This window comes from Anolis sagrei, chromosome 6, assembly GCF_037176765.1.
Source record: "Anolis sagrei isolate rAnoSag1 chromosome 6, rAnoSag1.mat, whole genome shotgun sequence".
Classification (NCBI taxonomy): domain Eukaryota; kingdom Metazoa; phylum Chordata; class Lepidosauria; order Squamata; family Dactyloidae; genus Anolis; species Anolis sagrei.
The window spans coordinates 8,882,277-8,895,473 of record NC_090026.1 but is presented as its reverse complement, the minus strand read 5'-3'; the positions used below and the strand labels follow the sequence as shown (position 1 = coordinate 8,895,473).

General features: G+C 44.6%; 1 protein-coding gene across 1 annotated transcript in view; it reads right to left on the bottom strand.

Annotated features, from left to right (window-relative positions):
• Window positions 1-6,672: 6,672 nt before the first annotated feature.
• Window positions 6,673-13,197, bottom strand: part of LOC132779194 (myosin-7) — a 55,332-nt gene continuing 48,807 nt past the window's right edge. The window contains exons 36-40 of the mRNA XM_060782900.2: window positions 12,701-12,826; window positions 9,521-9,796; window positions 8,752-8,847; window positions 6,947-7,081; window positions 6,673-6,837 (exon numbers count right to left, since the gene is read on the bottom strand). Coding sequence (XP_060638883.2) covers window positions 6,817-6,837; window positions 6,947-7,081; window positions 8,752-8,847; window positions 9,521-9,796; window positions 12,701-12,826 — 654 coding nt within the window. The 3' untranslated portion in view covers window positions 6,673-6,816. The remainder of the gene's footprint in view (window positions 6,838-6,946; window positions 7,082-8,751; window positions 8,848-9,520; window positions 9,797-12,700; window positions 12,827-13,197) is intronic.

The following is a 13,197-nucleotide window of genomic DNA, read 5'->3' as shown; positions in this document are numbered from 1 at the left end:
AAAGGGGTCACCAAGGACAATCAGAAAACCCAATATTTTCTGTTAGTCAAGGGAAGTCTGTGTGGGAGATTTGGCCCAATTCTATCATTGGTAGAGTTCAGAATGCTGTTTGATTGTAGGTGAACTATAAATTCCAAGAACTACAACTCCCAAATATCAAGGTTTATTTTCCCCAAACTCCACCAGCATTCACATTTTGGCATATTGAGTATCTGTGCCAAGTTTGGTCCAGATCCATCATTGTTTGAGTCACCTACATTCAGAGAACACTGTAGACTCAAACAATGATGGATCTGGACCACATTTGGTAGAGAAGGCTAACGATCTCTCCACCTTTCCTTCCCTTTCTTTTTTGTGTTGGTGAACTATAACTCCCAGAATTCAAAAACAAACACCAGTATTCGGTGTTGGTGAACTACAACTCCCAGAATTCAAAAACAGCCCCCCCAACCCCACCAACATTCAATGTTGACCATGTAGGTAGTGTGCCAAGTTTGGTTCAACTCCATTGTTGGTAAGGTTCAGAATGCTCTTTGAATGTAAGTGAACTATAAATCCCAGCAACTACAACTGCCAAATATCAAGCTCTATTTTCCCCAAACTTCTCCAGTTTTCCACATTTGGGCATATTGAGTATTTGTGCCAAGTTTGGTCCAGATCCATCATTGTTTGAGTCAACAGTACTCTTTGGACATAGGTGAACTACAACTCCAAAACTCAAGGTCAATGCCCACCAAATCCTGCCAGTTATTTTCTGGGAGTTCTGTGTGCTAAGTTTGGTTCAATTCCATCTTTGGTGGAGTTCAGAATGCTCTTTGATTTTAGGTGAACTATAAATCCCAGCAACTACCATTCCCAAATGAGAAAATAAATCTCCCAATAACCCCACCAATATTCAAATTTGAGCATATTGAGTATTAGTGACAAATTTGGTCCAGTGAAGGAAAATACATCCTGCATATCAGATATTTACATTACGATTCATAACAGTAGCAAAGTAACTATTGTGAAGTAGCAACGAAAATAAATTTATGGATGGGAGTCACCACAACCTGAGGAAGTGTATTAAGGGTTTGAGGCATTAGGAAGACTGAGATGACTGATATAGGGAGACTTCAAGTGTCATTTATTCTAAGAGGTATTTATTTGTCTTTTTCATAGTCCATAATATACACAGAACTCTCCTCCAGAACCACATCTCTAAAGAGTTAATTATCTCCATTATCAGCTTTTTTATTAACTATACATAGAAATTGGAAATACAATGGCAATCCTAACTTCAGTATTACATTATTAATCTCTATGCTTCGGGATCTTGTCTAGTCCTCTTACAGATGTCCTTCCCAGTCCTAGTTTTCTTCTGTTTCTTGACTGGGTTTCTCCACTGTGATGAAATTATAAAGTCAAGGTATAGGAAACCTTGAGCAATATCAGTATCTGTTGTATGTCAGTCTGTTCAGCTTGTGATTGTGTCTGATGTTCATGCTGATTCTCATGATAGGAATGATGTTCATGTTGATGTTCATGATGGGAATGTTCCTGATGGGATTGGGGATGAGAGGTTGCTTGGGCCTGAGCTAAGATCAGAAGAGACGCCTGAATTGTTTCAGGAAGATTCACAAGGCCACATTCCTGAGAGAGGCCTCTCCCCGCTTTTCTCAGAGCAACTGTCTGAAAATGATGCTGAGGTTGAGGTTTGCCAGGTGCAGGAGTTAATGGGTGAAACCTTGGACAGAAAGAAAAGTTTTAGTAAACAGACAGAGTTTTCAAAGACTGAAGCGATCAGTCCAGCTACAACAAAAGAGAGATAACAAACCATTGTCTGGTGGGAAGGTCAAGAAAAATGCTTTCCTTTCAGTTTTGGATTCTGGAAAAGGTTTATAATGATTCATGGGAGACAGTTGCCTCAGTCGAATCAACGTTATTTTATCATGGTCTTGTTTTCAAGTGCTCTGAGTTCCATGTACCAAGTTTTTGTCAAGCTCAAGTTTTGCCTGTGGGATTTTCCTGCTGTTTTGTTTCATGGTTTCAAGTGCATTGTTTCATGGATTTCTGAGTACTTACAGATCTTGCTTTCCTTTGAAGCTTATTTTATTTATTTATTTATTTACAGCTTTTATGTTCCGCCCTTCTCACCCCGCAGGGGACTCAGGGCGGATTACAGTGTACACATATATGGCAAACATTCAATGCCAATTTTGGAATATGACATAGACAGAGGCTATTTAACTTTTTCTGGCTGCCAGGGGAGCTGTCGCTTTCATCGTCCATCTGCGACACTGATGAAGTACTTCTGCATTCCCTGCATGCTTTTGTTGGAGTCTTTTTTTATGGCCTCATAAATTAGTTAATTTAGCCTCCCCATACTTTAAGGTCATACCTTATTTTCCTACTTGACAGATGCAACTGTCTCGGGTTGCAAAGGTCGACAACAAGCTCAACAATTGGTTGGAAGCCCACTCCAACCCGGGCTGGTTTCGAACTCATGGCCTTTTGGTCAGAGTGATCTTAATGCAGCTGACACTCAGCCAGCTGCACCACAATCCCGGTGCTATGGACTGTCTTGGATTTTGGACCTTTACTGTTTTGCTATTTTTTACTGCTTTGCCTAAATGTATTCTACAATAAACTGCTTGCTGATTTTAACAAGCTGGGGTGGTGTTTACGGTCAGAAGTGTTCCTGCTCTGGTGTATGACAGTGTCCATTGACAACTTTAAAGTTTTGTACATCGTCTGTGGGTGGATTATGGTATTTCCACTTCAAATAATCAGATAGCAAGTATTGTTTTGGCTTCTACCTGAAACCCCAAATAGTCGATATGAAACAAGGATTTGGCTCCTTGTGAGACCTCACAACCTCTGAGGATGCCTGCCATAGATGTTGCCGAAATGTCAGGAGGGAATGCTCCTGGAACATGGCCATACAGCCCGGAAAACTCACAGCAACCCAAATCCCAGGATGCTGTTGTATGCAGTGTTATGATTGTGTACTATAAAAATGAGCCATTACCATTCTGGTGTTCCTAACTTTAGGGGTGCTTCTTTTTTGCACACAAAGAGAGATTTATCTTCTGAAAGACACAAGGTGGCAGCATTCATTCACTAAGGAACTGTATTTCCAGCAGAAGTAAGACCCCTAAATGCCAACTCTGCAACTTTTAGGACAAAATGAACACCTTTTTTTTGGTCTTAATTTAATGCTCAGATGAGGGTGGAAATGTTCTTTCATAGAGCCAGGAAGCAAGTTGTTAATGGAATGTATTGTCGAAGGCTTTCATGGCCGGAATCACTCAGTTCTTGTGGGTTTTTTCGGGCTATATGGCCATGTTCTAGAGGCATTTCTCCTGACGTTTCGCCTGCATCTATGGCAAGCTTCCTCAGAGGTGAGGTCTGTTGGAACTGGGAAAAAAGGGGTTTATATATCTGTGGAATGACCAGGGTGAGACAAAGGACTTTTGTAAGTTGGGCTAGGTGTGAATCTTTCAACTGACCACCTTGATTAGCATACAATGGGCTGACTGTGCCTGGAGCAAACTCTTCTTGAAGGGTGATTAGATGTCCCTGCCTGTTTTTCTCCCTGCTGTTTTTGCTGTTGCAATTTTAGAATTTTTTAATACTGGTAGCCAGATTTTGTTCATTTTCATGGTTTCTTCCTTTCTGTTGGTTCCTGGGACCCTTTCCTTTCTTCCCTTCAAGAGAACCTGGGTTTCAGCAATGGGATTAAGGAAGCAGACACAGCTTGTGTAAGACACGTCACGGCATTCTTCTACTCCAATTAGCCCAACAGGCAGGGTTCACAGGGAAACCTCATGCGAGGAGGAGCATGCGGTAGCCTCTCCGTGAATCGTGTGCTCCCGAAATGCTGTGATCGGCTGCCATGTTGTCCTGTTACGTATGGGAAACTGTGATGGCTGTGCCCTTGACGTTATGGCCATCCAACCAAGCCAAAAAAAGCCTGATTGGCTGAAGGGAAATGGCTAAAACTGATCCACGTACAAGCTTACCTTGTACCAATAAAGAAGAAGGCCAAGGTCAAATGTTAGTATGGTCAAACTATGGAAACACTAACTTTGAGGCTATAGATCAAGCATGGGTAAACTTAGTCCCTCCAGGTGTTTTGGACTTCAACTCCCACAATTCCTAACAGCCAGTAGGCTGTTAAGAATTATAGGAGTTGAAGTCTATAACACCTGGAGGACCCAAGTTTTCCCATGCCTGCTATAGATGACCATATTGGTTGGGAGATTCTGGAAACTGTAGTCCAAAAATGAGCCTTTTTGTTGTAGCTCAGCCAGCCGAGGATGAGAATGAGCCCGTAGCCAGGATTTTGTTTCCGGGGGGGGGGGGGGGAGCTAAAAAATTTTCAGGGGGGTTTTTGGGAGGGGGCTGAGTTTCAGGGGGGCTGAGTCTGAGTGAAAGAGGGTCTAGCCTAGCAAACCTTTTGTATCATTACCCCAATACCCCCATGCATATGGGATATATTGAGTATGGTGATCAGATCATGATATGAATAAACATAACAGTTTAAATAATGCACCAGTAAGGCCTTTTCGCGAACCACCATGAGAATTTCGGGGGGGGGGGGGGCTGAAGCCCCCAAGCCCCCCCCCCCCCCCCGGCTACATGCCTGTGTTGAGGGGTTTGGAAGTGCAGGGCCTGCAAGGCCTGATGCTTCTGGAGATTCTCAGAGGAGATGTTAAAACAGGATGGTGATTCCCCGGTTGGGATAACGAAGGGGGATGTGGGCAATTCTCTGTGTGAAAACCAAATTGTTTTGCAAGCTGATAGGCAGAGAAGGGAGGAAGGGAGGCTAGATAGAGAATCAAGGCTGCTTCTACAGGGGAAGGATTCCAGGTGCAAGCCTGGCTCTGGGAAAGTGAGACCAAGAGAGACTACAGAAGGAATGTTTTCATGCGTTGTTGTCCTTAATTAGGGAAAGTATAGCTTCCGGTTTTTAGATCAAGCAACATAGCCGAAGGAGCAAGAAACTCCGGACAAGGTTCTCTCTTTAAGTCATGACCTGGTCAAGTTTTGCTTTAAGTCTTTGGGATTTTACCATGAAAAGGAGCCTTTTTCTTGTAGCTCAGCCAGCTGAGGATGAGGATGAGGGGTTTGGGGGTTCAGGGTCTACAAGGCCTGATGCTTCTGGAAATGCACAGACAGAGGAGATGTTAGAACAGGATGGTGATTCCCCTGTTGGGAGAACGGAGGGGGATGTGGGCGATTCTCTGTGTGAAAACAAAACTGTTTTGCAAGCTGACAGGCAGAGAAGGGAGGAAGGGAGGCTAGATAGAGAATCAAGGCTGCTTCTGCAGGGGAAGGATTCCAGGTGCAAGCCTGGCTCTGTGTTGTGGCTGAGATGTTCCCTGATGATGAGGATGATGGGATTCAGATTCCTGGCTCTTTTTCTGTGCCTCAGATCTCTGGACCTGCTTCTAGGTCTTTTTCTGAGGCTCCCACAGACAGTGGAGAGTCAACAACACAGCGGTTCTCAGAAGAAAAGAATTTTAACGAAGGAGATAGTGAACAGGTGGGGAGGCTTTTGCCTCCTTCCCACGCTGATACTGAAACTGCAGAAAGCCTTGATAGTGACCTGACCCAGCAGTCTCGTCTTGATTTGTGGGTCAGGCGAAGTTCTCGCCTGGCCGGCAAACAAGAAGCCAGCTCGGGCCAAGGTCATCGCAATGCTTTCATGTTGGTGAGAGCATAATGTTTTCATGTTAGAAAGGTATTTAGGCTTCTTGCAAACCAAGGGAAAGCGTCAGTTCAACGTCGCTTATTAGCCTGAAAGCTTCATGGATTACCTTAGCTGGAAAGCAGCACGCTTGGGATTTCTTGCATTGTGATTCTTGGGGCAATTGTCTTTGCTTGTACCTTGGACTCTGTTTTGAACTTTGCCTATAGGATTGTGCCTCTTGTTTTTACCTGAAGATCTTTGGAACTGTATTCTGCATTTTACCTGAATCTTTGGAACTTTGTGGTGCTTGTTCTTTATTTTGACTTGTATTTTTTCCTCAATAAACGATAAAACTACAGCTCTTGTGTGGTGGTGTTTGGAAGCAAGGTGAAGCTTACTCTGAGTTGCAACACTCTGGGAAAGTGAGACCGAGAGAGACTACCGAAGGAATGCTTTCATGCATTGTTGTCCTTAATTAGGGAAAGGATAGCTTTCTGTTTTTAGATCAAGCAACATAGCCGAAGGAGCAAGAAACTCCGGCCTAGGTTCTCTCTTCAAGTCATGTCCTGGTCAAGTTTTGCTTTAAGTCTTTGGGATTTTACCATGAACTCAAGCTCATGTATTGTTCTATGATTCTTGGATTACTCAAGTTGGTGTTTTATTCTTTGTCTTTTTGATTAATGAAGCTCATGATTATACCTTGCTCCTTGGATTTATGTTCATGTTTTAACCTTTGCATTGGAGATTTATCTCTGGCTTTTGGGACTCCTTTTATCTTACCTATTTGGATTTTTTACTCTTTTACTCTGTGTGCTTTTTCAATGAACTATTTATTACTACGTTTGGCTTCCTGGTGAGTGCTTGACCAAGGTGAACCCTAGCTGAGGTGCAACACTTTTCTAAGCTCTAATCTCGTGTCATGGCTTGAATCGGAAAGAAACCAACACTTTCTCTCTAGGTTTCAATTCATCTGCAGAGACGCAAACACACACTGATTAGATAGCTATCTTTATTCTGCTTTTCAGGTGCGGTGCTGATATACAGAGCGTGGGAAGTGGGAAAAGGTTTCTCCAATGCCTTTTAGGTATGGAGCTGGGGAGGTATCTAAGTCAGGGACAGGTGTTGGATCTTCAAAGAAGTTACTCCTCATTCAGACCTTTCTGTAAGGGAATAGAAAGAGAAAAAGCAAGGAATCAGTGGAGAAACGCATAGACAGCAGAAGAAATTTAAATCACAGGAAGTGTGTGTGCTAAAAGTGTAGATTCTCACCTTTGCTCCAATATCGCGGCTTTTGACCCTCAGTTTGTTGACTTGGGACTCAGCAATGTCCGCTCTTTCTTCCGCTTCGTCCAACTCATGCTGGACTTTGCGGAATTTGGCCAGGTTGCTGTTGGCTTGTTCCTCCTGAAAAAAGGAAAGGAAGGATGGAAGTGTGAAAGCTGCAAGAGAGTGGCTTTGGGCTTGGAGTACAGGCTTTGGAGATGTACAGCTGTGATACGTCACAAACAAACCCAAGCTATGAATAGAAGAAGCAGTGCCAGTTTGGGCTTCCGCTTCAGTGCCTCTCCTGCTTGAGCATAAAAGTATTGGAAATGTTGGATGGAAGGCCAACATTACATAAAATGGTTATACTGCAACTGTATTGTGTCAGTCGCACAATTTTATGGCATGCTGTATAACTGTTGGGTCATTTGGAAATTGATCCCCATCCTTCAGGAAACAGTTCAGTAATGGATCTCCTTTCCTGCTATAATTTCAAGCCCACTTTGGGAGCCTCCGGTGGCGCAGTGGGTTAAACCACTGAGCTGCTGAACTTGCTGACTGAAAGGTTGGCAGTTCAAATCCATGAAGCAAGGTGAGCTCCCACTGTTAGCTCCAGCTTCTGCCAACTTCACTGTTCGAAAACATGCAAATGTGAGTAGCTGTTCGAAAACATGCAAATGTAAGTACTACTCCAGTTGGAAGGTAACAGCGCTCCATGCAGTCATGCTGGCCACATGACCTTGGAGGTGTCTACGGACAACGCCGGCTCATCAACTTAGAAATGGAGATGAGCACCACCCCTCAGACATGACTAGACTTAACGCCAAAGGGAAACCTTTACCTTGGGTGCAAATATATCATTCCCCTTTATGGCAATATTATGAGCCAAGGAGTTGTGATTTGGGTATGGTTTCATTGCATCTCTCATAGGAATTCCCTTGTGGAATATTAGGTAAGGACCTGAGTAAATCTAAGGGCATTCATCAGCTAGTAATTAGGAACATACGAATTGTAGGTAAGCATTGAACAAGCAAAAAATGATAGTTTAACAGGATGTGCTTATGGGTTTTGCCTACTATCCTGGACATTCTTGCTAGCATCTCAGTGTTTGAAGTATTGTCATCTCTCACATTCACTACAGTTGGGGCATAGAACACATACAGAAGTGGGGAAAATGCATATAAAAACCACTATTCCAATACAGTCATTCCAAAGAACCTATGAATGCCTAGAAAGGTGTTCTTTCTAAGAATCTATAGCTTCTCAAGCTGGGAAGCTCTGGCCCTTGAACATTCTAACTGGAGGTCAGTTGTGACCAGCAGTGCTGCAGAATTTGGAGAGGCATGAATGGAGGGCGAAAGGGAGAAATGTGCCAAGAGGAAGGCACATCAAGCCAACCCTGACTAGGTCCACCTTCCACTTGGAAACCATGCCCTCACCGTGGAAGAACATGCGAGTCAAGAATAGGGCTCCACAGTCACATACGGACCTACCGCCAAGACACTACACTTGGAAGGCCAACATACGTGGACAATGAGGGATCACCTAAGTAAGTAAGCTTCTCAACTCTATAGTTTATATGTGTTGAAAGTTGATTGGAGGGCCTAGGGATAATATATCAAACAAATCCCCAAATAATCAAATCCACAAAAATAAAATCTGCAAATATGGCATGTGGGAATAATGATAGAATGCTGACAGATATAGAGCAAATGACTACTGATTGAATACTTCTGTAGGTTTCCTATCTAAGGACCAAGCCAGGGGAATTCCTCAAAGGTGACAAAGAAGAGGATGTAATAACGACTCACCGCTTCCTCAGCTTGTCTCTTGTACGCCTTCACCTTCAGCTGGAGTTTATCCACCAAATCTTGGAGGCGGACAAGGTTCTTCCGATCTTCTTCGGTCTGTATCATAAAAGAAGGGGAAAGAGAGAACTCAACATCTAGTTGGTAGAACAGGCATGGGCAAAATTTGCCCCTCCAGTGTTTTGGACTTCAACTCCCACAATTCCTAACAGTCCAAAACACCTGGAGGAACAAAGTTTGCCCATTCCTATGGTAGAGCCTAGCATCCAGGACCTCCAATGGAAGTGGACCAAATAAATGTTCTGGAGAACACTTCTATAGGTATTGCTAGGATCTCCAGAGTCATTCTATGCTATTCATACCTCTTGTTTATTTGTTCAGTCGCTTCCGACTCTTTGTGACCTCCTGGACCATCCCACGCCAGAGCTCCCTGTCAGCCATGGCCACCCCCAGCTCCTTCATGGTCAAGCCAATCACTTCAAGGATAACATCCATCCATCTTGCCCTTGGTCAACCCCTCTTCCTTTCCCTTCCATTTTCCCCAGCATCATTATCTTCTCCAAACTTTCCTGTCTTCTCATTATGTGGCCAAAGTAAAGCTCTTAGAGTTTCAATGAAAATGCATTCAACAAGCTTGCGTAATTAGTGGGCCTCCTATAACAGCACCAGACAAGATGCCAGAATGTCAGTTGAAATGAGCGTTGGACCTAAAGGCCTGAGCCCAGAACCATCAATCATTCCCAACAGAATCAGGTTCTTTGGGCCACCTCACCTGATAGGTGAGCTCCTTGATGCGCCTCTCGCACTTGCGCATCCCTTTGACGTTCTCTGCGTTGCGCTTCTGCTCCGACTCCAGTTCGTTCTCCAGTTCCCGCACTCGGGCCTCCAGTTTCTGGAGCTGCTTCTTGCCTCCCTTCAGGGCCAGCTGCTCAGCCTCGTCTAAACGCATCTGGAGGTCCTTGATGGTCTGCTCCATGTTCTTCTTCATCCTCTCCAGATGTGCGCTGGTGTCCTGCTCTTTCTTCAGCTCCTCCGCCATCATGGCCGCCTGACCCATTCAGGAGACAACACAGAAATGAAGATCTTATTTCAGACAGAAGGCAGAGTCTTTTTCAAGCACAACATGCCTTTGACCAGTGGAGGAAAGATGGTTACAGAACGAACCCTGTATCAACAGGAGACACATTCCTGAACTTACTGTGGATACAGAAAACTCTGGATAATAGCAAATAGGAGTCTAGTGTCCAGATCCAGGGAAGTCGTGCTCCCCATGCTCTACTCCGCCTTGGTCAGACCACACCTGGAATCACACGGTGTCCCATTCTGGGCACCACAATTGAAGGGAAATGTTGACTCTAAGCTGGAATGTGTCCAGAGGAGGGCAACTAAAAAAGATCAAGATCTGGAGAACAAACCCTATGAGGTGCGGCTTAATGAGCTGGGAACGTTTACCCTCAGAAGAGAAGGCTGAGAGGAGACATGATGGTCATGCATAAATATGTGAGGGGAAATCATATGGAGCAGGCTTGTTTTCTGCTGCCCTGGAGACTAGGATGCAATGGAACAATGGCTTCAAACCACAAGAAAGAGAGTCCACAAAGAAAGGAGACTCCACCATGCTCCAGGGCAGAGAGTTCCACTGCTGAACGGCTCTCACAGTCAGGAGAGATTCCATCTGAACATGAGGAAGTACTCCTGAGAGCCGTTCAGCAGTGGAACTCTCTGCCCCGGAGTGTGGTGGAGGCTCCTTCTTTGGAAGCTTTTAAACAGAGGCTGGATGGCCATCTGTCAGGGGTGATTTCAATGCAATATTCCTGCTTCTTGGCAGAGGGTTGGACTGGATGGCCCATGAGATCTCTTCCAACTCTTTGATTCTATGATTCTATGATTCTAACTTCCTAACTGTGAGAGCTGTTCAGCAGGGGAACTCTCTGCCCCAGAGTGTGGTGGAATCTCCTTCTTTGGAGACTTTTAAACAGAGGCTGGATGGCCATCTGTCAGGGGTGCTTTGAATGCAATTTTCCTGTTTCTTGGCAGGATAGGGTTGGACTGGATGGCCCACAAAGTCTCTTCTAACTCAGTTCTATGATTTCTTCTGGAAGTTGCCATATAGAAGCCCTGGAAAACCTTGAAAATTCCTTGAGAGGAATTTGCTAGAGGTCCCAATAAAACCCTATAGTAAGTTCTGACTAAAACAACCATAAAATTACCTGGAGAATGTTGCTAATTCCTATAGAGGACATAGATTTCTGGATATGGATAGGTACCAGTCCTGTAGGTATTGTATTTCCTGTCCATTCACCAAAAGATATTGCAATCCTCTTGGTAAAGGGAAATTATATTATAGTGGCCAGTTAAGGCATCTGTTCTGAAGTAAATCAAACATATATCCTTTGTGCTGCTAGTCTTCCTCTATCTGAATACTGCCAGAGCTCAAAACCAACCTTAAAAACTCTGGTATAGACACTGAGAACTGGGAAGCCCTGGTCCTTGAGCACTCCAGCTGGAGGTCAGCTGTGACCAGCAATGCTGTAGAATTTGAAGAGGCATAAATGGAGGGCAAAAGAGAGAAATGTGCCAAGAGGAAGGCACATCAAGCCAACCTCGACCGGGACCGCCTTCCACCTGGAAACCTATGCCCTCACTGTGGGAGAAGATACGGATCAAGAATAGGGCTCCACAGTCACCTATGGACCCACCACCAGGACACTATACTTGGAGGACCATCATCCTTGGACTGCTCAAGCAGGGAGCTTTGAGATGGTAGAACAGAAGCTCTCCGAAGCTCTAGGTGCCCTTACTGCCTATTACAGGGAAAACCAGCTGATCCCTAACCCATCTAAAACACAGACATGTGCTTTTCATCTCAAGAACAGACAAGCGTCCTGAGCTCTGAGGATCACCTGGGAAGGAATCCCACTGGAGCATTGCAGCGCACCCAAATACCTGGGAGTCACTCTGGACCATGCTCTGACCTACAAGAAGCACTGCCTGAACATCAAACAAAAAGTGGTGCTAGAAACAATATCATACGAAAGCTGACTGGCATAACCTGGGGATCACAACCAAACGCAGTGAAGACATCTGCCCTTGCGCTGTGCTACTCTGCTGCTGAGTACGCATGCCCAGTGTGGAACACATCTCACCACGCTAAAACAGTAGATGTGGCTTTTAATGAGACATGCTGTATTATCATGGGGTGTCTGCGCCCTACACCACTGCAGAAACTACACTGTCTAGCCGGTATTGCACCACCTGACATCCGCCAGGAAGTAGCAGCCAATAAGGAAAGGACCAAGGCAGTGATGTCTCCTGCCCATCCCCTGTTTGGGTATCAGCCAGCACGTCAACGACTTAAATCAAGATATAGTTTTCTTAGATCTACAGAGACACTCGCTGGAACACCTCAGCAAGCGAGAGTCCAAAAGTGGCAGGCTCAAACCCAGAACCTCAACCAATGGCTGATACCAAATGAGAGACTCCCCGCTGGGCACACAGAAGACTGGGCAACTTGGAAGGCGCTGAACAGACTGCGCTCTGGCACCACGAGATGCAGAGCCAACCTCAAGAAATGGGGCTACAAAGTGGAATCCACGACATGCTAGTGTGAAGAAGAACAAAGTACAGACCACCTGCTGCAATGCACCCTGAGCCCTGCCACATGCACAATGGAGGACCTTCTTACAGCAACCCCAGAAGCACTCCAAGTGGCCAGATACTGGTCAAAGGACATTTAATCAACTACCAAACTTGCAAATTTTGTGTTTTGTCTGTCTGTTTGTTTTGTTCTGTTAGAAATGTAATACAATTGACTGGTTGCCCTGACACGACAAATAAATAAATCCTCGGACTACAAGGGATCGCCTAAGGAAGTAAGTGCTGCCAGAGCTGAACCTTTCAATGTTGGGATGGCTACTTCCTTAGGAAAGACTGTATTTCCGATTTTACTCACGTCCGTGATGGCTTTCTTGGCCTTCTCCTCCGCATTCCTGCATTCTTGCACGGCTTCCTCCACCTCCGTCTGTAGCTGGGACAGGTCGGACTCCATCTTCTTTTTCTGGTTGATGAGGCTGGTGTTCTGTAGAGCGGGGAATGGAAAATATATATGCCATGGGTTCTTATTTTAGATTTAGATTTCTCAAGATCAAGGGATGTTGTTTTATTGTCAAATTCTGGTTCAATTAACTGAAAATTGTTTGAGGATCTAGCATTGCACCCATTGACCTCAGAAAACAGCAAAGTGGGAGCCATTCCTTCTGTTTTCCTCATCCTTTCAGCTTGATATAATCCTTCTCTTCCTTGACCAGTCATCCTACTGACTTAAAAACCATATCTCAAGTTGTCTAACTGTCCTAACAAATCATGTAATTCCATGGTCTGGGACCTTTCAGAATCTTCTAGTAACTGGAAGTCTATCTTCTCCATTAGATGAAATGTTTTGTTTACAAG